This window comes from Cydia strobilella, chromosome 12 (genome assembly GCF_947568885.1).
Source record: "Cydia strobilella chromosome 12, ilCydStro3.1, whole genome shotgun sequence".
NCBI classification, from domain to species: domain Eukaryota; kingdom Metazoa; phylum Arthropoda; class Insecta; order Lepidoptera; family Tortricidae; genus Cydia; species Cydia strobilella.
This window is the reverse complement of record NC_086052.1, coordinates 8,515,803-8,542,101: the sequence shown is the minus strand read 5'-3', so window position 1 is coordinate 8,542,101 and position 26,299 is coordinate 8,515,803. Positions and strand designations below refer to the sequence as shown.

At 35.3% G+C, this 26,299-nt stretch overlaps 1 protein-coding gene across 1 annotated transcript in view; it reads right to left on the bottom strand.

Annotated features, from left to right (window-relative positions):
* Window positions 1–9,389: 9,389 nt before the first annotated feature.
* The window catches only part of LOC134746030 (uncharacterized), a 69,963-nt gene continuing 53,053 nt past the window's right edge, over window positions 9,390–26,299 (bottom strand). The window contains exons 4-13 of the mRNA XM_063680239.1: window positions 25,188–25,388; window positions 22,743–22,979; window positions 20,305–20,411; window positions 18,153–18,372; window positions 17,332–17,481; window positions 16,927–17,073; window positions 14,614–14,775; window positions 11,611–11,825; window positions 10,600–11,520; window positions 9,390–10,511 (exon numbers count right to left, since the gene is read on the bottom strand). Of these exons, the coding sequence (XP_063536309.1) occupies window positions 9,956–10,511; window positions 10,600–11,520; window positions 11,611–11,825; window positions 14,614–14,775; window positions 16,927–17,073; window positions 17,332–17,481; window positions 18,153–18,372; window positions 20,305–20,411; window positions 22,743–22,979; window positions 25,188–25,388 (2,916 nt within the window). The 3' untranslated portion in view covers window positions 9,390–9,955. The remainder of the gene's footprint in view (window positions 10,512–10,599; window positions 11,521–11,610; window positions 11,826–14,613; window positions 14,776–16,926; window positions 17,074–17,331; window positions 17,482–18,152; window positions 18,373–20,304; window positions 20,412–22,742; window positions 22,980–25,187; window positions 25,389–26,299) is intronic.

The following is a 26,299-nucleotide window of genomic DNA, read 5'->3' as shown; positions in this document are numbered from 1 at the left end:
ATATAACGCTCCGATAACTTCTTGTTGGCGAAAGAGCTGCTAGGACGATCCTGCCTGACTGCGCCAATAAGAAATGTGATGGCTTTCAGATAATGCTCAAATCTGACCTTGTTTTTGTACACATTTTTGGATAATTTGTTTAGTTAAAAGCATTAACTAGAGTACGAACTACTAGATATATGCGTAAACAAAATTAAAATAAAATAAACCCGACAGCGATAGCTGGACTGTAAATCGTTATCTATAAATCTCAATGGTCATTCAAAATTTAAAGCGATTAATGAAACCTATCGATGAAACAAATTCCTACAAATTGATACCACCCTTGATATACTCGTAGTATGTCGATTTAATTTTTTTTCGGTTACGTCAAATTGATACCATATTTTATATTTCGTACGTTCATAGCCTACACACTCGTAAAATAAATAAGAAAAATCGATTTAAATATATATACATTTTTATACTGCGTCGGTGGCAAATAAGCATACGGCCCGCCTGATGTTAAGCAGTCTCCGTCTCCGTAGCCTATGTACACCTGCAACTCCAGAGGAGTTACATGCGAGTTGCCGACCCTAACACTCCACACCCTCGTTGTGCTCTCTTCCTTTGCGTTGCACTGTCGGGTAAATATGGGGATTATTTTTCTTTAGAAGTTTCTTCTTTAACTTTAATTAATCTTAAATACACTGCCGTAAGACCACCTAACTGCAGTCCAGTACTGCAACAATAGCAGGTACATGAATAAATATAAATATTATTTTTGATTTTGTATGAGATTTTTCTTACACTTATGAAAATATCTTACCATAGAACCACACCACGACATTCAAATAACAATCACACTTGAACGAAGATATTATTTGAACTTAAACTATCGTGAGACATATTTCAAAGTATTTAGATCAGTACGGTTTCACTCACTATTATTTTTAGTCGCTTTTGGCGACATGTTCCGGATTCTTTGGGAGTCCTTCTTCAGGCACGAGTGAGTGAAACCGTACTGATCTAAATATTTTGATAGTATTTGAGTTAATTTTGGACCAAAGTTGGGAGCTTTTGTCCTAGAGTTTTACTAAATTTATATACTAAATTTAATATAATTGACATCACTCTTGGCTAGAGTAAGAATCGTGAAAGTTTAAATCAGTGTATCACTCTTGGCTTATTGCTCAGTAGGTATATTAATCAAATTTTATGAAAATAATGTTACCTAAATACATTTGGGATATTAAATAATAAAATTACACGGTTCAGACACTTGTTTTAGTCACTAGCGCGACATGTTTCGATGTTAAAATAAGTGAGTCTAAACCATGTAATTATTTAATGTTAGTATTTTTCACGACAGTTTAAATTCGATATTTGGGATATTTCTTTTTCCATAATTGCATTTAAATACTATCTACCCAAAAAAAATTCTTTGTTGGTTATTGGTTAATTTTTTAAGTGACATATGTAGAAATCATAATATTAATTATGCAGTTAAAAGAACCATATGCAAAGCATTAAAAACGATTTACACGATCAGTTGCACAACATCCCTTTGATGTTTCAGGTTAATGAATATTCCGACACGAACGTATTATTCCGTTCGTAATATTGCGTTAATTACAAGCATTACCGAATTTATGCAATGCGGTCCATTAATTTCCGCTTGGGCCGTATTGTAGCAATGAATTCCATTGTGACGGTGTTTGTTTTCAGTTCTATCTATGCAAGAACTTTGAACATGCAATGGGTCATTCTTACTGGGTACTTGCTGGTTGGATAATTGTCAACTAACCTCTTTAGTCTAGTTGGTGACCTGACCGACAGAGCTGAAGGTCCCAAAGCTGAAGATTCTAATATGTCTGTGTCAAACGGAAGTTTCGTTATTAAACCTGGAGATCCGGAATTCAAAACCCGATAGGGCTATTTATATCTTAATAGTCTTAAATACATCTGGTTATTCGTTTTAAATACAAAGCGGCAACGTTGCTGTTTAATCCCTCGTACTAATATTACTTAATACCCGAGCAAGCGAAAGTTTCCCAAATTGAACCACGGGCGTAGCGAGTGTTTCAAAAAGTGGAATATTGAGCGTTGCGAGGGTTTTACGGCACGAGGGTTAAACAAACTTTGCTGCCGAGTGAAACACGACAATATTCACCACACCAACGCGACCTAACTACTAACTGCATAACATTACAAATCGAAAAAAAAACACTATTCAATATTTATCATTCAAAATCATCGTTTAATAGTCAATTCTACCAGCCAAATTGAGGAACTACCTCAAAATATGCGTCAACTTACTTTACTACTCTTGTGAATAAAATGCAACTTTCTCATCAGTATTTGATAAATATAGAAAAACTTTACGAGCTGGTGTGGTTTACGAGCTGTGTAATATATAAGTCAATGATGAAGGTCTGATTTTCGCATACCGCTTCAACATCTTTAAAGTAAAAAACCAAAAATTTTTTTTTTAATTTACCGAGCGAACGCGAAAACTCCGTTAAACTTGTACAAAAATGCTTTCGAATTGTTGTCTGTCCGGCTGTTCTCTTCTACAGGATAGTACTTACTTGATATCAATTTGTTATGGATATGATCTGATGTCAGCTGTCAATGTTGCAATTTTTTCAACCAGAAATTTAAGTGTTAACGACTGAATGACCATATCCATAACAAGTTGATAACAAGAAATTACTATCCGAGTAGGTCTACATACCACACGTTAGCCGATTATCGTGAAATTTTTAGACAAAATATTAGTTTTTTGTCGAATCAATTTTTTTCATTAATTTTTAAAGTTTTGTACAAATCTAGACTTGCCAGGTCTACATCTTACATAGTTACTATTTAAAATATAATATACTATTTAAAATAAAATTGAGTATTTTATTATATACGAGCAAGTAGCTCAAATCTACCGCATAATTGCCAAGAGTAATAGCAAAACTACGGAATCAAAGCCACTAAAAATTGCACGGTTTTATAAAATATTGCTATTATTTCTCTCTTGACAATTAAGCCAATTATTTAAATATAATACACAACTTTTTTTTTCACGCTGCGTAAAAGTAAGGCCAATATTTTTTCCACAAAGGCTACAGAGAATAAAATTACTCTGAATGTCTCGGACAAAAGCGCCTGTCACCAAACAGTACTGTGTATAAAAAATATGCCTCGAAGCTTCTTTGAGGCATAATTTATATATAATTTGTAAACATTTGCAAAAAATCCAGTATATATAATATACTATCTTAAAACATCATTTTTATACTGAGTGATATTAGGTATTTTTCTTGGGGAAGAAATATACAGAACAGGCAAGCGTTATTGATGGTCATTTAACTCATTTGTAATTTGCAACAACAACGCATGTACATATGTGTACGTGATGAAATATACATGTTACCTATAGGTTCTTGTTAGAAAGAAGATATAAATGAAAAAATATCTATAAAATCAGGGCTCGGAACCGGTATTTTTAAAAAACCCCGAGATAGCCCAATATTTTGAATTATTTTATGCTAATTACGTAGGACTGAATCATGTATTTAAGAAACAATTTTGCATTATTAAAACGTCCCATTAAAAATGAAATTATAAACAAAAGAACGTAATAATACCGGTATTTTTGTATGGAGCAAATACCGGTTTCCGACCCCTGATACAAATATAATACAACGTTCCGTTACTTACATACTGAAAATTAAATAATAGTATTCATAATTTGTAAAATGCGACCTCTAGATGAGAACATCTGGAGATAGGTACGAAAGGAGTTTTGCCCAGGCTGGAAAGAAAACCCTCTCGCTTACTTTCGATCAATTATCAAAAAATTTCAGGTGTCCGATTTTTTCCTTTGTATACGTTACGGGCAACTTGATTAACCGGCAGTATAAACAATGACCGGTCATTATGAATATTGCCCAAGAGCGTCGGCTAAAGTGATAAATTTATTACTTTGGCAGCTCCATATTAATAATGCCCGACGACCCGTGGTCATCAATAAATCAAGGTTTCAGATGGCTTGAATTAAATCAATTGGACCGGGCAGTATGAATACTTCCCTACTTTCTAGCCGGGCAATATGATAAATTCGGTCGCGCCGTGGTGGAAGCAGTTTATTTCTGTGTGGGGTTGCAGTTTCAACTTAACCTAAACCTACGTTTCTGTAAGTAGATCCTTTATGTGCGGGGTTGCAGTTCTTTCTTACCTAAACAAAAATAAATATATATTTTTATTTATTTTATTTAATTAAACTAAACCTACACTACAGCTCATCTGTTTTATCACATTGCCCAAGGTAGGGTGGTCATTATCCATACTGACCGGTCAAAGTGATTAATCATTCAGTTTTAATTACATTACCCATTTGATGCGGGCATGCATACAGACCGGTCATTATTCATAGTGACCGGACTTATCAAGTTGCCGGTAACATATACGCCTAGTCTACGTTGGTGCCAAATATCAAGTTTCTAGGTCATCCAGAAGTGGCTTAGGTTTTTGGTCTATAAGCCTTAATTAATCTAAGAATTATCAATATATTTTTATTATAATCAAATTATCAATAATTTTCAGATTTCAGATTTTTCTTCTTTGTACACCTAATAGTCTACCTTGAAGCCAAATATCAAGTTTCTAGGTTATCTGGAAGTAGGTTAGGTTTTTGATCTATAAGTCAATCAGTCACAAAAATGCCGGTTTTAAACGTAAATTTTTGAATAACTGTTTGAGCTACGTTTATGAAATTTTGTATTCTAGACAAACTGAGGGGCTTGAAAAGATGTGCCAAATTTCATATGTGTAGGTTTAATAGGTTTCAAGTTGTAAAGGGGTCAAAAGTAGCTCGAAATGGTTCGTGTCTAGATACTAACATGTTATTACGTAGTAGGTCATTCATTTATGCCTAATAAATAACCTTAATTACTTATGCCCCACTAAAGATATAATATTCTGTCGCCGACGTCAATCAATAGATAGCTATGAACGTGCACTCAGTCGATTAAGCCCGGAATCCGTATCGTGTCTATCAAATCCATCAATTTGATGGCACTGGCAAATATTAGAAAAAAAATGTATCATGTGAAATCATAGTGCGATTCGTTTCTAATATCAAAGTAAGGCTATATGTTTTTTAACTAGGTAAAAAAGGTTAAAATTATTTGTATTGTTTTGAAACTTCATTCTCTACTATATAAAATTTGTCATTGCGCATGTTCGACTTATTCAGATATTATGATGATGAAGATAGGAATTTCTGATTTCACGAGAGTTTAGAACGTTCAAAATACTTAGTTGTTATTGAACTGATTATGCGACGGTTTACTACCACTAATATGCATAACATGTACCGGCTGGTCACGTACCTACGCTAATTGGTAGGTGTTGTCAAATAATGAGATTATACTCAGGGCGCATTAGCCTGTCAACTTAACGCGTAACGTCCACGGCCCAAACCGAATTATACGATGAACTAATTAAAGCTTTGCCTTCGTAGCTTGAGAGAAACATTATCAGGAAAGATACAGAAATGTGATAACAATTTCATACCTTTTACTTGAATATTACTTAAACAAATATTAAAAAATTAAATATATCTATTATATTTCAATAAAATGTATTATAATAAATAAAATTACAATATTATAAAATTAAAACTAACCTAGTAAACCTAAACTTACATTACACTTAGTATATAAAAACGTAATAATAACAAACTAGTCCCGTCAAAAATTTCCTTTTAAGTCCCGAACTGTTCCCTACCTGGCCCAAATGTTCCAAATATGCCAGCTGCGTTGCCACGTGGGCAAAAGGCCGGAGTCTGCTGTGGGATGTCACATGTGTGTGCACGTTGCCTCTCATGTCGGCCACACAATTAAAAAGGCAGGTGCAGCGGCTGAGGCCGCTGCTAAGGTCAAACACAGCAAATACGCCAACCTTGGACCAGTGTATGACTTCATTCCGGTTGTTGTCGAAACGGCTGGGCCATGGTGCGCCGAGGCCAAAAAGCTGGTCAGGGAGATCGGGCGTCGGTTGAGGGACAGAGGCTGTGACTCCCGTGCTGGATCTTACCTGGTCCAACAAATATCCTTAGCCATTCAGCGTTATACCTGCTTTATAGTTCTATCGTTATTATAACATCTGCTTTAAAACGTCGTCTGTTAGAAAAAATCCTAGGACCTCTGCACTCCTCTTATTCAATGGTTATCTGAAATTTTGACCAGAGCATTGGTCTACCTTGTGGAAGGTCTTCTCTTTCTCCGTCTCTCAATTAACGGTTGAACTTAAGAACCTTCGGCCTCAGCGAAATCTATTCTATGTGAAATGTGCCCCACCTACTACTTCTTCTATTTCGGCTTCTATTTTGGCAACTTTCTTAGTAACCTTTACTCCTTTGCTGATGTTCATATTTCTAATTCGATCTTGCAGAGAAATCTGAACAAGGATTATTTAGTCAGCTACTGTACAAATAAACCTTTATTCAAAGGATAAGGTTTCACTCCAGCCTGCAATATATAAGAAAAGGCATAGTATATTGTGAGTAATCCAAACGGTGTGTGGTAAGGGGAAAACAGAAACCACCTAAGTATAAGAAATCTTGGAGATATTCGGTCTCAGAAATGAAAAACTGCATCCAAGGATTTCCAACCCGCACTACTAGTTGGGAATCGAAACCGGGATATCTAGGACCCCGGAAGCTGTTTTATTGAGGGAATGGATATTAAGAAATCATGTCATGCCTTACAAATGCCTAAAAATTAATTTCAGTCCAGAGCGATAACATTTACGAAAATCCATTAAGAGCGCTAACTCGGTTCTTCATACAAACGTAGTTACGCTCTCATTTTAAAACGACTAGCTAGATTGCTCTGAAACTTTGTACTTACAATATAATAAGGTATATCTAGGTCTGTAATTAATTTATGTAGGTTCAGATACAATACTTGTAGTTAAAAAAATACAGTGAATTTAAGTTTTTCATACGAAACTTATTTTTGTTATATTTCGTTTGTTTTATATACCAGAGCTATATAAACTAATTACAGACCTAGATATACTTCATGTCATTGTATGTGCAAAGTTTCATTACAATCCAACCCGTTGTTTTAAAATGAGAACGAAACTCCGTTTGCATCACTACGTAAGTGTCTATTTAAATTGTATTCGTACTTACTGCATAATATATCTCCATATAATCGCTAAATGGTATATCCATTATTCAACTGTGGCTTTTCCTATGGTGCCTTAATATAGGTACGCGAGAAAGAAAAATAAAAATTTAATATTTCACTAATCTCGTATCTCACTTTTTCAGCTAATGTAAAACCTACCTTTTGTCAAGCGAAATAAAGATAATATTGTGGTAAAACACAATGTACAAATATGAGGTTTCGTCGGTGGGTGTATTCCACCCCTCTGCCGGCAGTTTAATGACCCCCATTTTTTGTGTACTAAATAAAAATATGTCATTGTCATGAACAAACTTTTTTTTTCCATAACTTATTCTCTTTTGTGTTTTATTACCAAGGCTTTAAAATTTTCACAGATTCTTTGACAATTAATTAGTACCTACATTATTTTGATATGCTAAGACTTGTTCTATGAAAAAGGTAGTGAGTGTAATATAAATAATTGATATCGAACAAATATTGAACTTAAATATTTTACTTGCTGATAATTTAGTAAACTTACTCCCTTTTTTAAAATATTATTTCATTATCCATAATGAAAACGCAATAAATTTACAGTTTATCTTTCTGTATTTTTATAACAAAACCAATTGCGGGCACCTTTCTCTTTTACTCTAATTCAGGCGTAATATATATATAAGGCCAGGTATTTAAAAAAAACCTTTCTTGTAATTTTTAGAAATGACTTTAATTTTCCTTTTACCGTGAAGTAAGTACAGACTTTTAAAAATCTTAGTCGATAATTTATTCACAATTGTTTTGTTATAGGTACTTAATTTTACCACTATATTGTACACTGGAAAATATTTATCTTAACATTAAGTTATACAGTTTGTGAACGCTTAACTAACATTTTTACATTCTATATCACATTTCATTTTATATTTTATTTATTACAGTAACAACACAGTCACTTCTGTGATGCTATCCAAATATCTGAGTAACAATTCTTGTGTATGAGTTAGTAACATTTATTTTCTGTTCAAACAATGGCCGTAATAAATGATAACGGATTTTTTTTTTTTTTTTTATACCACGTCGGTGGCAATCAAGCATACGGCCCGCCTGATGGTAAGCAGTTACCGTAGCCTATGAACGCCTGCAACACCGGAGATATTACACGCGCGTTGCCGACCCTTTAAAAACCTGTACACTCCTTTTTTGAAGAACCCCATACTGTAGCCCCTCGGGAAAACCCCGGCAGGGAGAGAATAATAGCAGTTTAAAAAATACTGGACATAAAATACAGCCTTTGTGTGTCCAGGCGTGGCTCACTCCGCGATTTCGCCGTGTCGCTACAAGTACATGCGGCTAACACCAATTTTGGTGTCTAGCAGTAGTAGTTGCCGCGCACCGCTACTGAATAGACGCCTGCTCGGGCTTGCGAACCTTCTGTACAAAGTACTATTATTTATTTTGTGGTGGGTGTGGCACTAAATCAAAAGTTTCGTAAATTAACGATTTTGTTTCATCAAGCCAAAATGATTTAATAAAAGCAATAAAAAGTGATCATTATTTACTATACACGAGTTCTAAAGCTTATTTGCATTCACGCAGCGAAGATATTCACAAAATAATAATCTGAAAGATATTGACTTATTGATAGTCGTTGGCTCTATGCTTATTTAACCCATAAGTGTATAACGAAAGGTAACATTCATTTGTATGGATTGCATTTGATTCTGCTATTGAGTAAGCTCTGCAGGTCCTATTTAAATATCCTAGACTGGGGTTACTTTATCGACTTTTCTTGTGTTTTTGCCATATCCTGTTTTTTTATGTAATGGTTAATGGTAAAAGGTACTTGGAATGCATTTAGAGATATTAACCATTCGAGTTTTATTCTAAAACAAAATTCTGCACAAAGTACCCCAATCATAGTTTAACTATAAAATTATTTTTAAAAAGGAGAAAAATAAAATATCTGTATATTTACTCAAGTATTGAAAAGTTTTTACAGACTTACAATTTCCTTTTTTTGGAGATAGGAAAAGAAAATTTAAAATTACTATTCCAAAAACTATAATACTGAAACAAAAGATTGTCAAAAATTGTTTAACGTTAGAGGGTCAAACAGAGAATAATGACATTTTCAAATGATGAACGTTATCTCGGTTCAAGGTAAAAAGTTATGACGTGATTATATTTTAGAATGTTCCATGTTAAATATCAAATTACTTTTTTGTTATTTTACACACGATATTCTTTCACTCATTTTTCTCTGACATGCCTAGTTACTTTTCCATACAATACAGTGTTTAAATTGTATCTTAAAATTGTATTGTCAAGCTTTTTATATACATTTAGATATGTTATTTGGGTATACAATTCTATATGATGTTCAAATTAAAATAAATAACAGTTTTTAAGATTTCAGGAATTCTAGTGAAATTTATTTATTAATTCTATTGCACGATTAATTATTACTACTATATAACTGACATGTGAAACATGTCGGCTAAGTAACACAATGTTATGGCAATCAGTTTATTACACGGATTATTTACACTTTATTAATATCATTACATCACTAGAACTATACAAATAGATTACCTGTCATAAATGTAAAAAAAACAGTATCTTGTTTTAGGGGATTCCAATAGTACTAGTGATCAAATTTCTTTAAAGTTTCGCCAAGTATTAAAGAGGCACTTTGGCCAAAATGTAAAATCAGTCTTCACTCTAATTTTACACAAACACAATTATTTTCTAAACAAAATCTGGTATTCGTACTATACAGTAGTTTCTATTAGATCCGGAGAGGGTCAACAAAAGCCATCCTTGAGATCGGGATACCCCAGATCGGGCATGGCCCGCCTCGAGCCCGTGCCGCCGTCGCCTCTCGCGTTGTCGACACGCATGCCTCGCCCGGCGCGACCTAAACTAGCGTACCTTGTATCTGCAAGCTTATCCCGTTGTGCTACCTCGTCATAATATCTCGCGTCGTTCAACCCCGCACAATACTTTTGACTCAAGCTATACTTATCTATAGTCGCGTATTTCTGCACTGTCGCGTATTGCCGCGTAGCTTCAGGAACGCCGTTGGTTTTAGCGCGATCGTAAGGTCTTTCTTCTGGAGGCAACGCGCCGTCTAACCGAGCTTTAAACTCTTTGTCTTTTCTTCGACGCCTCCGGCATGCACATAATGCTACTGTGATAGCACAAAGCAGAAGACCGACGCCGGCGGCCGCGGCTATGTACGGTGGCGGCAAGGATATGCGGAATGAACAGTTTGAATCATCTTCGTCGTACCCTGATGGACAGTGAGGACTACCATCGCACCATAAAGTTGAAGGAATGCAAGCGTTGAGCTCGGGACAGCTGCAAAGAATAGAAAAGTTTTATAATAATTACCATATAAACGTAGTAAAACTAAAATACAAAGATTGGTAGAATATTTTATACATACTTGTATCGGCAATCCAATGTGACAGAACTAGGCATAATATTTGAATCGGGATCGTGCTCGAATAATGGCTGTTTCATGACCTCTATCCATTTAATTGAATAATCTGCTGGCTCATGTTGCAGAAAATCAATAACATAGCTTCGGGCATGTGGTTTCAGCGATGTTTCCAAAGGCGTTTGAGCTGACTTCCATCCAGGTGAAAACATTTCAATGAAGTTCGGCCCATCGGGACACACTTCGCGCGGTTGCGAAGTGTCTCGGGCCTCATAAATATAAAGTCTATTAGGAGTACGACAAAATGACTTGGCTGTCGTCACCTCAAACCCTGGTACTTTTACGTATAAATATCTCCCTTGTATAGGAGTCACTTCATCTCCACCTGGTTCTATTAGCCAAGGCCTATGAACACATGATACTTCTGCTCTGACACTTTCTGATATAACGTGCCTATCCCCAACTATTTCTGGCGCTGATGGAGTTTGTCTTTTATCGAATAATCTTATTTCTCCACTGCTTCCTCTTAACTTTCTTTCCCCCCAGCCAGATGAACATACTGTTTCATCGCCAGGTCCACTAGGAATAAATTTGTATTCACCCTCAAAAGTAAAATCGTCGTAATCTTCTGTGATATTCATCATTGTCACAGTAAAGTTGATTTCTACAACTGGAGCAGTCAAAGTATGAATAGTTAAGGGTTCAGATCGATTTGTACACAGACAATCCCTTTGAATAGGCACTCCTTCCCAAGGATATTCGGTAATAATAATCTGAGCGAAGCCTTCGCCTCCAATTATTCTTTTCGCAGGCCTATCACATTTCCAGCGGCCTGCCCGGGAGTCTTTGTATGTACTACATTGTTTGTTCCCGAAGTAACTACTAGTAAAGGTTAATTGTATTCTTTCTCCGGGCTTTGCTTCAAATCTGTAAACAAAATTTTATGTAAATATATTATGTTCTGTGTTACGTGTACGTATACGTGTTAATATTATTTGTTATTAATATTTAAATTACCTTAAGATACAAGTGAGATTCTGTGCACCGCCTCGCCCGTAATAGAAAATAGCTCTCGGAGATTGAAATCTTCCCGAATAAGTCTGAGCGGATTTGAAAATTCTGTCGCAGGCTGACTGAGAATCGACCAACGGCTGCCCTTGCTCGCTCACATCCACGAATTCATACCGGAGTAGAAACGAGACGGGGTACAACGCCGATCCTTGACGGAGTTCCTGAGGGAAAAGAGATGATTAGGTACTCCGCTCGACAGTGCCGTATTATGTAATTCAATGACAAAGTGTTCGATACACGATATGCAAATGTCCGTCCCGTTAACTCGGGCTTTCGTGTATTCGAAATTCACTTTCGCAGAATACTAAAACTAATATTTGTTATTTAATTATTATAGATAAGAGCAACGTAAGCCAGTCATGCGACTACCAAGGTCGATTTAAACATGACACAAGGCGACGCGGTGTAGTAAAACTTCAAATATTTAGTTAAGGAACTTGCCTCAGTCCTTTGTTGAATTTAATATTGAATAATAAAGCAGTTCTCAACTTGTGACTTTAACAACTTGCTTAAGCCCAGGTTTCCTACATTAACTCGGGCTTTCGTGTATTCGAAATGCACTTTTGCAGAATACTAATACTAATATTAGTTATTTAATTATTATAGATAAGAGCAACGTAAGCCAGTCATGCGACTGTAAATATGATTGCTCTTTACTCCATACCAGCGTGAGCATATCAACTCATTCAGCCCCTGCCCGGCTCTATGCAGCCAATTAAAACGCTTTTCATTTTAATTCGACCACTGAACGAAGCGGAGGATCCTTTAAAATACTTGTGTGAACAAGTATTTGTGCAATTTTTCTGCCTCTAATATAAACAAGTCATGTTTAATGGTTTATTCTGCAGTCAAACTTATTTAATTAAAATTATTATTGTTCGACAACAATTTACCTACTTCCAAAATTCAATTCGAATAGGCACATATAAATGCTACATAACAAATTTAAATCAAGCCTTTGTTCTTATGCCTCACCGAATCTGATTTGCATTTGAAATGTCTAAGGGAATGTTTCGGAATGTACGTACACTTGAGCTCCTTACAGTGTTTCGCGCAATAACGCGACAACACTGGAGCATTCTATCACGCCCGGAGTGGAGCACGTGCTTGCATTATTCACAATGGCAAATGCAATGCTTTGCGCGCGCGTGACTTATCTATGTTCCAGGTCAATGTTTCATGGAAACATCTAGCTAAATACCCTTTGGACCTGAGCTAGTAACTTGCATGAAGCACTCCGAGCTTATATGCTCTAAACGATACCTGCTCATCATAGTCTGAGTTCTTTAGTGTAAAAGGATTGTCTCATAAACATTCAATCAGAGCTATAAATATCACTTCTAGCATATCTGTTATTTACTCAGATTCGATGCTACAGAGACGTGTAGACGTGCGAAACAGTATAAAATTGGTTTCAATTTAGGCTCTTGTTTGACTTCATTCTGCTTAAAATAAAATTACTTTGGTAGTAATACAAACTATAAACCCTGGGTAATTTATTATTAATATAGGAGGAGGCTCAAAAAGGTTTAGGAATCTATAAATGAAGTATACACAGTAGTTTTTTTAAACAGGAGATCCTGTTTTAAGTTACATACCTTATTCTTATAGCTAAATTGCTTGGGATAACGTGCAGACTAAATTGTGCTAATTTTACCTATCTAATTGCGCCTCGTCATTATTTGTAGCCGAAAAATTATACTGCTTACTCGTATTATTTTCACCACAGCTTCCCAGCATAATTTACTATAATCTACACCAATTAGCATTACTCCTACCCAGTCTTCCGCTGACAATAGGCGGGAATATTTCCAAGCGCATTTTGCATTGAACTTGCAAAAGGAAGCTAGGTAAAGTCAGCATGTGCGCGGCAAGCAATATACTGTTAAGAAATAATTATCTCGTAACAAACAAGAAGCTGCGAGGCGTAAATTGAAACTATTCATTTGGTATGTCTTACAATTAACAAGGAACACTACTAGATACCTAATAAGAAACCGTAGTGTGAACGTGTAAGCGATGTTCCGGTGTTTTATTTCCTTAAAACTAGACAGTTATATTTGCTTTAAGACACCCTGTATTACTTAGTACGATTTGTATGTCTTATTACCTTATTAGAATCTAATGTATTATACCTACGCTGTAGTTACAATTTTTTTTAATAATACTTAGGTAACTACTAAGGAGTCACATCGTTAAGTATTTTCCATTAGTATTATGCGACATCAAATACATCAAACATACTTGATGTTTGCACTTTTGCACCTGAGTCTGTTGCAATAAGGCGAAAAATTTAAACATATTTTTGACGATGTACTTCATACTTTCTTTGTCAATCGTCGAACTTCAGTGTTGGCAATTTCTATGGGTACATAGTTAGCGACGCCACAATAGGTTTGTTTGTATTGTTATTAGTTAAACTCTTTCACTACAAAGTATTGTCATGACTCATTTGTATTTTATTATGTACAAGCGTGTGACATCGAAAATTAATTTTCTATTTTATTAGTTATCTCAAAGAATACTAAAACAGTGTGTGTTAGCTCCGACGCATGACTGGAGTTTACTCCTTACGAAGGATTAATACATTATAAAATTTAATATCAAAACTCCGCAAATATACCATTGTTATTTGTTGACATTTAATAAATAAAGTGTTTCCATGCAGCGTTTCCATAAGTTACAAACGAAACATAACGTAAGTAACGTAACGTTTGATATTACTCCCCATAAATTTTCATACCCCGTGTTTATAAATGGTAATACATTCTTAAGGAGTACGTATACTTTAATAAACTCCTAAAATCTGAGTGAAAAAATTTGTGTCTAAAAAGTTAGTAATATCTAGAATGTTTTTTATTAACGCACTAGCCAATAATATTATATAACAAATAGTCAAACATGACGCACGCTGCATGAACAGTTTATTGTTTCAGCTTAAATAATTACCTGCAGAATCGTAAGTGCCGGGCCTGTAGTGATGTAGCTTTCCGACGGCGCACAAGGCCGCGTTGCCCGTGTTGCGTTTGATAAAAGAGCGTGGTCGCAAAGTCGTGGCGACTCCTCGCGACAGAACGACCCCAGCAATGAACGCTTGTCCGCCATGTCCAGCTGTGGAAATAAATCATATTAGCACGGAGAGGGCTTTTGAATCGCGTCTTGTATTGTAGGAAACTTTAACAACATTTTATTGATTAGGAATTAAATTGATATGAGCGGCTGATTAAGATGGTAAGCATAAAAAGGTATTGCAAAAACCCAGCTGGATATTATTATTATCATAATATAGCTGGGTAAGAAATGTTAGGTATACAATATCATTTCAGATGTGTTAGGCTTGTTTAACGTTTAATAAAGTATGAAGCTCTTGATTAGGTAGGTTAAAAGGCACACTTCCTTAAAGTCAAAAACCCTATCCTATCGTTAATGACAATAATGCTATTAAAAGTTTGCGCATTTAATGTGTCAAGTCCGCAAAAAAGCTAAAAGTCAAGCAATAATTACAGTCGTAGGGACTCCCAGCTAACTGCTCTTTAAATACGCTGTGGCTCTGTTTCTTTCTGCCACATTGCTGCGTACATTATTATTACCTTAATGCATGAAATGCTGAACGAAACTGTACTCGTAACCATCTTAATAGACTTAAAAACGAAGTAACGCTCCAGTGAGTTATTTACGACGCGAAAAACTTTTTCTTATTAAACTACCAAGTAAATGACTTGACTCAAAGCCGTTTATCTATTCTTAATGCAGCCAGAGGAATAGCAAATGAATGAAACGAAACACCGCACTGCAGTTGGTAGAGGAGTCGGTAAAAGTGCTCAGACACATTAAAGAAAATTAATGTTTGGCTCCCGACGTCAAGTGGGGAGGTAGTTGGCAAAGTGAAATGGTACGAATAAAGGCGGTGAGAACGCTACCCAATTTTATATCACATCTGTATTTGTATCCATGGCATTTAGTCTTCCGCAGTGCGAAAGTTCCGCTTCTACGCTTAAGTTAATCCACATTTCATTACCCTACACGTTGGAAAACTTTTTACATTGGTTAATATTTGTGCTTCGTAAAAGTTTATGTGGGATAAAGAATTTAAATCTAGGATACGTTTATTGAGCAAGTGTAGATAAATAAAAATGATTCTTTTCCTATTTAAAGTTTTGCTTTGTGATATTCTTTTCGATCCCATACATGTAGATTCACATAATACTCGTATTTCTCTCTTTATAATCTGGTAGGTATCTGCTTTTTACCTACTTGAACTTTTAAAACTAGTTATAAATGTATTTTGAATAAGTAATATGAAACAGTAATTCTTCACATGATAGTTAAATTTTCTTTGCTTTGTACCTTGGAACGAAAACTTCAGTATTTAGAGTGAGAATAGTGTAAGACACTAAGAAAACTAAATACAAGAAAACAGAATCATATTCAACGGACTTTATCTATTTGCAGTTCAAGTTTATCATAGTAGGTCACAGTAAAAAAAGCATTTTAAATCAGAAACATTAAAAAGTAGGGAAGAATCTTTTTAAATTAAACTTTTAATAAAGTTCTGCGAACTACGAAGAAGGTACTGTGGCTATGAAAGTTGAAGCGAAGTGTACTTGATTGCTGTTTTTATTTTTAAAAGTTTTTAACCTCTTTGCGAAATTGATTGTGAAATATTTTTCATAGTTGAGATGCTGTTATAATAAATAGTTCCGTAAATTACTTTATAAACTATGCAGCTCGATGAAAAATTTATTGAAGGACGAATATGCAATTGAAATTGCCCAAAAGTATGTACCATATCATGTATAAATAATGAGCGTCGAATAAAATTTTAACTACAAAAATTCCTTAAATTGCGAGAGATATGAAGTAAGAGCTAGGAACTATTAAATATAGTATAAAAACATTTGTTAAACGGAATTAAAAAACACGAATGAACCATTTTAATACATCCAGTGTCGTATATTATTTGTTTGTCAAAACTTGCTGGCTTTTGTGGATATGCATTAAATGAAATGACCTAATACAGTAGCGGAAAGAACTATGCATTAATATTACATTTTTTTGTTTGGTTCTACGCTTTCTCAGTGACATTTTTGTGAAGTGAAATACTAACATTTCAAAATATTTTATTCATATTGTTTATTATTTACTAACTATATTCTTCTGAATACCTTTTTCTGATTTCTAATAGTTTCAGAAATTTGTTCTTTTAAAATTGCCCAAAAGTATTAGTATTAGTAAGTAAGTAAGTAGTAGTGTAAGTAGTACCTTTCTCTCAAGATCAGCATCAGGCGCGGCCCCATCCCAAATGGTCAGCTGCGAGGAACAGTCTTTCTGCTGGTCAAATCCTGCAGGTTCAGTGCCTGCTGAATGGTACTTGACGAAGGATACCCACACGATCTCGTTGGGTCGACCCTAAAGTTTATAAAAATATATTGCACACATGTTTTGCTTGGCGGATGTAATTAAGCTACACGTAGCTAAAAATATGTTAGTTCGACATTTTTATACCTTTTGTTGATAAGTCTGGCAAAGGTGTTTTCTTTAAAAAATACTGTTTTTAATATAGCTATACAAAATTAGAAAGCCAGATCAAAACAAAAAAATGGTTTATCTCGAATCCCAATTAAAAGGAGCACAGAAATCTATGTAAGAAACGCTAACGATCCTCACTTGAAAATAGTAGACGCACGAAGTATTCGGCGGCAGTGAATGTCGAGGATTTCTCAGCACTCCACTAGTTTTGTCTGAGGATCGAAGTACAAAGCGGCACCGACCGTCTAAACGCACGTACGAATGTGAATCTTTGTCCACGTACAGCACCTGACAAAGAAAAATATTTCAACTGAAACCACGAAGAATACTAACGAGTACGATGAGGCAATGGAAATAAGTTAGCGGGAGATTGGATTATAGATGAACGAGTGTACAATGTGCAATTTGTCTGTGCAGAGTAGGCTTAACTTGTTTTTTATTATTTTGTGGTTTAGATTAGCAAATTTTTTGGCCACAAATTCGGTTCGGTGTTTAGTTTTCATCGATAACACATATTTTCATAACAACGTTGATTAAACGTGCATAAAATAGACGATTTTACTAATTTAACTATGTGTCATAATCTAGCAGAAACATATTTTGTATCAATATGTATAGACATATTTCCTTTAATTTAAATAAATAGTTTCTTCAGATTATTATCCTTGGAGGATATAACCAAACGGAGTAGCCATTAACAGGCGTTCCCTTCTGTTATGACAAATGGTCATACATATTGTATGGACTGACGTATACGAGTATCTGACATTCCTATTTTTACGTTACTTATACATTTGACGTTCCCCTCCCCCGCAAAAATCGGCAGACTGTTTTGTAGAGAAAATTACGGATAAGGCATCTCCATTTGGTTATATCTTCTAAGTTATTACCGTACCTTATTAATTAAAAATTTAAAAATGGAATTTAATAAAATACATCTTGTGACATATTGATCTTACCTGAACTTCAAGTTCAAATCCAGGTAAATAGCTCAATGGCACTGGATGAAACGGATTGTCATATGGTGATGTATGGAACTCCAATAGCATGTTAGGCCCGCGGCTGACTATATCAGGTACAGCGTCTCCTCCACACAGTCTTACCAAAACGGGAGATTCTCGAGTGGGGCCGTCCCACACTGTCAGGTAGTCCTGGACAACATTGCACTGGTCCCAAATTCTAAAAAAGAGTATTTATACACTAAATCCAATGCGGGAAATAAATTAAACCATATATAAAATTTATCCGTGTAATCATTAATAACGAAGTATTTTTAAGTTACACTTAATTCTGACCACGGAGTCACTTTTTTTTTTTAATTTACCGAGCAGTAAGCATTACGAGACATAAAATGACATAAAGAGATACAAGCTTTTTTATAGTAGGTATCTGCCAAAAAGCGTTGAGTTACTCTAAAAAGCTCGTATTTCATTACTTCTGTGTTGCTTTACATTTCGCGCCGATTTTTTTTGTATGGTTAATATTTTCATTGTATTTCTAAGCAAAATTTATCTTAATATACTTCTTAGGTCCTATGCTAGCCACCGTTTAAATATTCACCCATATTGAATTTACACACTGTATACTCATAATTATAACATTACAACGGCGGAACATTTAATAATTATATTAATTATTTTACCGAGCTTTTTATCTAAGCGCTTTTTTGGTGTATGGCAACCTAATCCCAGGAAACAGTTCATACGAAAACTATTGCCATATAACTTTCCAATGCAATTCGGAAACTAAACTTTACTAGCATTTGTTTGATTTCCTCGCAATGTTTACGTGAATCGGATAGCGAGCAGCGAGCGAGCATATACAATAATATTTAGTATATACATTCCTAAAAAATCATTGGTCCCAGTTCGCAATGAAATTTACAAAGTTGGAAATTGAAGCCAAATCACGAATAGTTGTTCCAGAGTTATGAATGTTTTCTATGTATGTATGTATTTATTTATCTATTTAAGTTATGTACTTTATATAGTTTCGGACGGAACCTAAAAGATGTGCGCGGTTAGGTAGTTTTTGTATATGTATTATATAATATAATTATATGACTGTTTATATATTTGTTTTATTTCTCATCCCATACTAGGAAATCTTTTAGGAAATTAAAATATTTTGTTTTTATGTCGTTTAGTACAGCTTTGATGTCTACCGTTCTCCAATTCTCCCTTAATTTCTCAAAGGTTAACAACTGGAAGAGATCCCTGAAAGGGATAAGTTCGCCTTTGTACAAATGATGTGTGTTTTTTCCTGTTTTATGTATCTTTTTGTACAATAAAGTGTTTTACTACTCTTCTAGTTGCCTAATAGTCAACAGTATAATCATCACTTAGTTTGGGGCTAAGAGGAAATGTGTAAAATTCTCCCCAAATATTTATTTATTTACTTATAAATTATTGTGTACTTTAACATTTTGTTTGTATAGGTTCCGCTGCCTTATTAATTATCAATTATGTATAGTCAAAATTCAAACTACCCGTTACCCGATTTGGGTATAAATTAAGTAAATATTAGAAATTGCTAAAGATATCAAAGCGGTAAGTACGTGAAGCAATTGAAATGAGAAAACATCAAAATAAGGGACAGGGGATTTCGTCTTCGTGGAATCCAGTAATTAGCAAATGTAAGGGGGAAAAACATCCCACCACATACCATCGGACGTCGTGAGTGTTGTGTGTAGGCAAAGTGACAACCCTAGCGTACAAGTTAATAATCAAGATCAAGTGCGGGTAGTTCGCAAAACCCGCGCGGCAAGAAGATGTTGATAGAATTCCTCGCCAGTCTGCCTGTGACCACGAACGTAACGTCACGTAAAACGTCAGGCCATAAATAAACGTAAGTTTGTACTCGATTAAGTCCCGTGTTCGTTTTAAATTATTAGCGGTAAAGCTACATTTTTACATCAGCAAAATCTCAAATCAGAAATTATGAAATTGTAATCGGTCAGTTAGAATACCACCAAAAATACTAATATACTTTATTATCAAATATAAATGCATGTTAAGTGAGCGTAAAATTATTTAACTAAGAAATAAAATCTACATAATATGAGAAGGTATAAATCATAAAAACATTGATATGTATTCAAATAGTACTTACTTTAAAACCCTCTGACTTCTATCGTATTTGACTATTTGGTCTTTGATATGTATTTTATGACTGTTTGTTTGTCTTACTGCTATTAAAACATGCTTATCCGAAGGTATCTGAAATACACGAAAAAGTTTAAACCACAAACAATTTAAGTACCCAAATATAGTTTTCAATGCATGGAATTTAGTACATCAATACCATAGAGTAACTTATACTAGAGCGGTACTGTCATAGTAAATTTTGTAACCCCAGTAAATTCACTGCCATCTGTCGACACACTATAAAACTAAAAATGAAGATTTATTAAAATACGATAAAATGTATTTAAATATGGATAAATGATTTTTTTTATTTGCATTAATTATTTTTATGATTTTGACCCATGTTCTTTCACTGATATGCGTTAAAATTGTTAAATAACAAACGAAACCGTCAACGCCATCTATACGACAGTAGGCCAAAGCTAGTAGCGCTCTCTGAACGAGAATCAAATTTTCTTGATTTTCGAGGCACGTTTTTTCCTTAGACTGTATCCATCTATTACGGAGTTATATCTATCATTGATCAATACATACAACCTGTCCCAATGCATGAATTTTATTTTCTAAAAAATCTTAAACTATCTCTGAAATAAGGCTAGATCATCTCTTCTAAAATACAAAGAAAACTATATCCGAAAAATCGAGCAATACTTTTAAAAACTATACGTATACAAACGAGACTAATAATATTCTAGGAGGAATAACTATTTATTTATTTTACTTTAAATAATGATTATTTGAATGAATTGAATATATTATGTACATTCAATTATGACGTGTAATATGAAATATTATTATAAATAAATGAGTATGAGTATCAAATTTACATACATATATTATGAGCTTTGGTCTAGTACGGTGTGAAATTTATATTAATTATTACTTGAAACAGCCACATCAGCAGCAGCACCGGTAACGTGTTTCGGTTATCCGGTAATTTTTAATTATTCCCATTCTGGTGTGTTTCAGTTTAAATATGTAACAGTTGAATCCTGTCGCGTTTATCATAATTATCAATGATTTATTTGAATGTGAACCGGGATCAACTGCTATTATCATTTAGGTCAACTTCATTGAGGAGATCAGAGTGCAACACAATCGCTACAGCTGCAAATGCCATTTGATTTCAGATCTCATCAAAAATTAATGCAGCATTACGCATGTAATAGTTAGTCGACATTGGACTGTTGCTAACTGGACAAACATACAACATTTGAATAACTTGTGCATTGTTTACAACTTTAAGTACGGTCAATGACGGTTTGAAAACCGCATCAGATCGTTATAGTTAGACAACATGAGTTGGCAAGGTCTTATCGCGTATACTCGTCTGATAACTAGGAATGGTTTTATATGCCCGCCTACACATTTAAACCTAGAATAAACCATAGAGACACATAGACGATACTAAAAATGTAACTCCATTAAGGCCGGGCTACCCGAGGGCCGCGGTTTTCATCGATTTTTGACAAGTTGTAATCTAATGTAAGTTGTATCTCCTTTAACATTTGCACTACAGATAGAATTATAAAACAAACGATTTTGAATGAAATAAATTAATGATTGTTTTAACATTGTCTAAAAAATACACTTTTTCGTAACTCGATTGCTGTGAAGGATCTTACATATACGAAATCTACATCATTAGTTTCGTCTTTGACGTCTCGAAAAACGTACGTATCAGAGATTTTAATTTTAAATTAATTGACATAAAAGTTATGGCCAGAAAACCAGTTTATTGGCCTAAACGTGTTCAACTTTGATGTCAAATATCTCGAAGACAACGAACTTTGAAGTAAATATGGGATACTATATTGCTTAAAGCCGTTGCCGTTATTATGATCATCATCATCTTCCTCGCGTTGTCCCGGCATTTTGCCACGGCTCATGGGAGCCTGGGGTCCACTTGGCAACTAATCCCGAGAATTGGCGTAGGCACTAGTTTTTTTGCCGTTGCCTTTAATATGATAAGCTACAAAAACCATTAGAAAACTAAGGGATTCAGATCGAAGGTCATTGGCGTTAGGGAGCCAATGTGTGGTTAGACAAACAATGAGTACGAGTTCATCGTGATGAGTTCTACGTATCAACCAACCCATAAATTGAAATTTGATTATTGTTTAATCTGTTATTTGATAAATATTTTTAGATTTTTTTGTAAAATCACTAACAAATAGATTAACAACGATCTATCTATTTATGAATTGGGAGTTAGCTTTTGTGTGATTTTTTAAGCAAAATTGAAGAGCAATACTACTAAAGTTAATGAGCATAACGGCGGAAATTGCAAACATAGTTTTAGCCCAACTTTGCAAGGCAAAGCAACCGGATACGATTAAATAAAAATCATGTAACCAAACAACGCGTCGACAATGACACAGAAAAGCTCGTTGCTGCGCGTACCTTGGTATGTTCGATGCGGTATGTACAGGTGGCGTTTCGCGGGTACACCCCCGGGAAGTTGGGCGACTGGATGCGGCAGGCTCTCAGGTCGCAGTCGCTCAGTATGCGGTCGCAGTAGGTCTCCGGGACCCGCTCCCCCCTCCAGGCCCCCACAGTTGCGTTCCCGTACCGCAACCGCGCTTCACTCCGTCTTAGAAACTTGTAAGCTAACTTGAAGTCGAAATTGTATCCAACGCCCTACAAACAAGGCTGACAGTTAGTTCGTTATTAGTTGGTGTGTTTACTGTTCTAAAAGTATTTTAATTTTGAGTTCGCAATCATTTATTTGTTGGTCTCGTATGAAATTAGGAGTTCAATGTAATCCCGAGGGTCTTATTCGGCTTAATTAATTGATCGAAAGTTCAACCCTTGCACATAATACGGCTGCTGCCGGCAGATAAAGGAAAAGCAGCGAACCGTTAAAAGCGGGGTGATGTGAAATATTAGTCGAGTCACAGGCGAAAACACGTAGTTAGTTACGTCACGTCAGTAAAACACAAAGGGATGCTTAGTGACTCTTAATGAAGATAAATATCGTTGTTCATTAATAAGGATTAACTTTACTATGTGTGAAAAGATACACTTAATTAGTACGCTCGCAATTTAAACGAGTTTTCGAATAAGGTGGCCTTCAGATTACATTTAATGGCTCCTCTGCACGATGGGCCATCATATTGGCCCATTAAGATGGGTCAGGGTGTAGAAGGTAGCGGTGTCGGATGGCTTATGGCGCAGCGGGATGACGATGGGATGGCCACGGTGTCGGTTTTTCATCCGCACATCAAAGGTAGTAGGCCAACGATGGCGCGTACGAATCTACACGTGGCCCATTCCATAGTGCGTGCTTTCGACCATCGCATGGCCATCTTGCTGGCCCAGCGCTGGGCCATCGTGTAGAGGAGCAATTAGACACATAAGATATTATAACTACATTTTGAACTTTTAATTTTTTTAATTCTATTCAAAATTCCTAAATTATTACTGCTTTAACATTGTCTGTCTTCACATCAAAAAATAAACGACAAAAATTTTTGAAAGCTTTTATAATGTGTCTCAGTTTGTTGAACAACATGTGTCAGTTTTTTTAAATATCAGTTATGAAACAACGACGAATACATTGGTATATTATTTCAATATTCTCTCAAACTTTTGCAGTAACAAAGCCAACTGGATAAGTTCATTGAACATGAGGATCGATAGCTCCGTTGTTGTAATTGTACACTTCGTAAAATGAAATTGAAATTCAGTCTAACGCATATGTATAAGTGTGTTAAGTATATCCACTACGAATCGATATTTAGACAGGTATATCCGATTAGTACGTGGGTTTATCCACACAAAGGATATCAAATTCATTTATCTCGAATGTTTTTAAAATTGTATTGTACTTTTCATGTTTTTCTTTTGTGACTCAAATCTATTTATTCTTCGAACGAACAGTAACGTTTGATAATTATACGTATGATATTTAATTTGAGCGCTTATAAATTTATTTTTGTACAACATTACTGATTTTATTGCGGACATTACTCCTTTTTTGTGTGGATACGATATTTTACGATGATGTTCACTTAATCTTATTGTAGCAGGTACGCTTTACTCATCTATGGCATACATAAGTAGAAGAATAGAGTAGAGGATAGTCAATCTATTTAAATTCTGAACTCCTCTCTTGTAGGCGTTTTGTGATACCTAGTAGATAAAAATAAGGAGTCGTTCATCATCATCTTCCTCGCGTTGTCCCGGCATTTTGTCACGGCTCATGGGAGCCTGGGGTCCGCTTGGCAACTAATCTCAGAAATTGACGTGGGCACTAGTTTTTTTTTTATTATTATAAAAAGGCAAGCAATTGACCGCAATCTCACCTGATGGTAAGTGCCGATGCAGTCTAGGATGGATCATGCTACCTAAAAGATGTCTATTCACTCTCAATTTAAAAAGATCCAAAAAGTTTTTACGAAAGCGACCGCCATCTGACCGTCCAACTCAGAGGGGAAACTAGGCCTTATTGGGATTAGTCCGGTTTGCTCACGATGTTTTCCTTCACCGAAAAACGACTGGTAAATATAAAATGATATTTCGTACATAAGTTCCGAAAAACTCATTGGTACGAGCCGGGGTTTGAACCCGCGACCTCCGGATTGCAAGTCGCACGCTCTTACCGCTAGGCCACCAGCGCTTTTTTTTTTCAAAAATAAGGAGTCATTGTGACAACGTATAAAGTAATCTTGTATTGTATTGTAAACATGCCACAAAATTTACAGTCCAATTATCAATACACTCTTCGGCATCTTTCAAACCAATTACACTAACACATTAATGTACTACATTTAATGGACCCTCTAAATTGTCCATAATGACTAGAAATATGAACGGCAATTTAATGGGCCATAAATTACCACCCACCTGTTGGCTGAGCCGGTCAAGTCTCAGGGTCATATTGATGGAGTCTGACTCGCTAAAGTAGACGGTGTAGCCCCACGCCGAGCCGCACCACTGCCCGGTCGGAGGGGAGGGGCTCCTCTCAACGATGGTCATGTGACCGTCAGGGCAGCCGTCGGATGTGAACGAGACGAACTTGCCCACGGTGAATGTGTCGAATGTTAACTGCAACAAAGTTATTTTATAATTTAAGTTTAAGTGTTAATATATATCTCCGAGGAAAATTATATAACAATCTATTATAAACTTAATGATTTTAGCCTAATTGTAAGCACAGTACATGGTCACATACAAAATGGTCATGGGCCTAATTACCGTCATCGTCATGGATTTTCACTTTTGTTATCCTAACAGAAAGATGAAATTGGATTTGTTTATTTAGAAACTCGCTGGATTAGTTTGAAGCTACTTAGTATTATTACAAAAATTATTTTCTAGTTTTAATTTTAAACGAAACAGAAATAGGATTGTTTCTAAAGTAATCAGAGTGCTACGCTACGGCAGCGTTATAGCGACACGCGCAGGAAGCGTAGAATTGCTACGTCACTCTAAATTAAATAATGTAGCTAAGCGTAGAAGTGCTACAAATTGTGTTTTTCAAGTAATCAATGTTACTACTATATCCCTTACCAAGAAAGCATATTTAATTAGGTTGTTTGTTTTTCTAGTAATTAAATGTCTTACCAATATCACATAGGAACGTTATTATTTTGCAGTGTAACTTGTCTATAGATACGAGTATACTAAATAATGCGCTGAAATAAGCGTAAAACCTATCTATTGAGTCGTTGTTGTCTGAACGGAAATAATAAATAAAGAAACTATGTACCTTCACTCATGGGAATCGACCCTTTTCCGTGGACTAGGTCAGCGTAATAACCACTGGAGCATCGGTGCAGCTCGCAATTAAATCGAAACGTCCCTTGTGTATTGTAGTAACTTTTATACGGTCAAATTGGCTCGATATATATACCATTTTTCTTTGTTTTATTGTCAACATCACACAAACAACGCACACAGTATACACACAGACATAAACAGAGACAATATACAAAGTTGTGAAGTTTTTGTTCGTC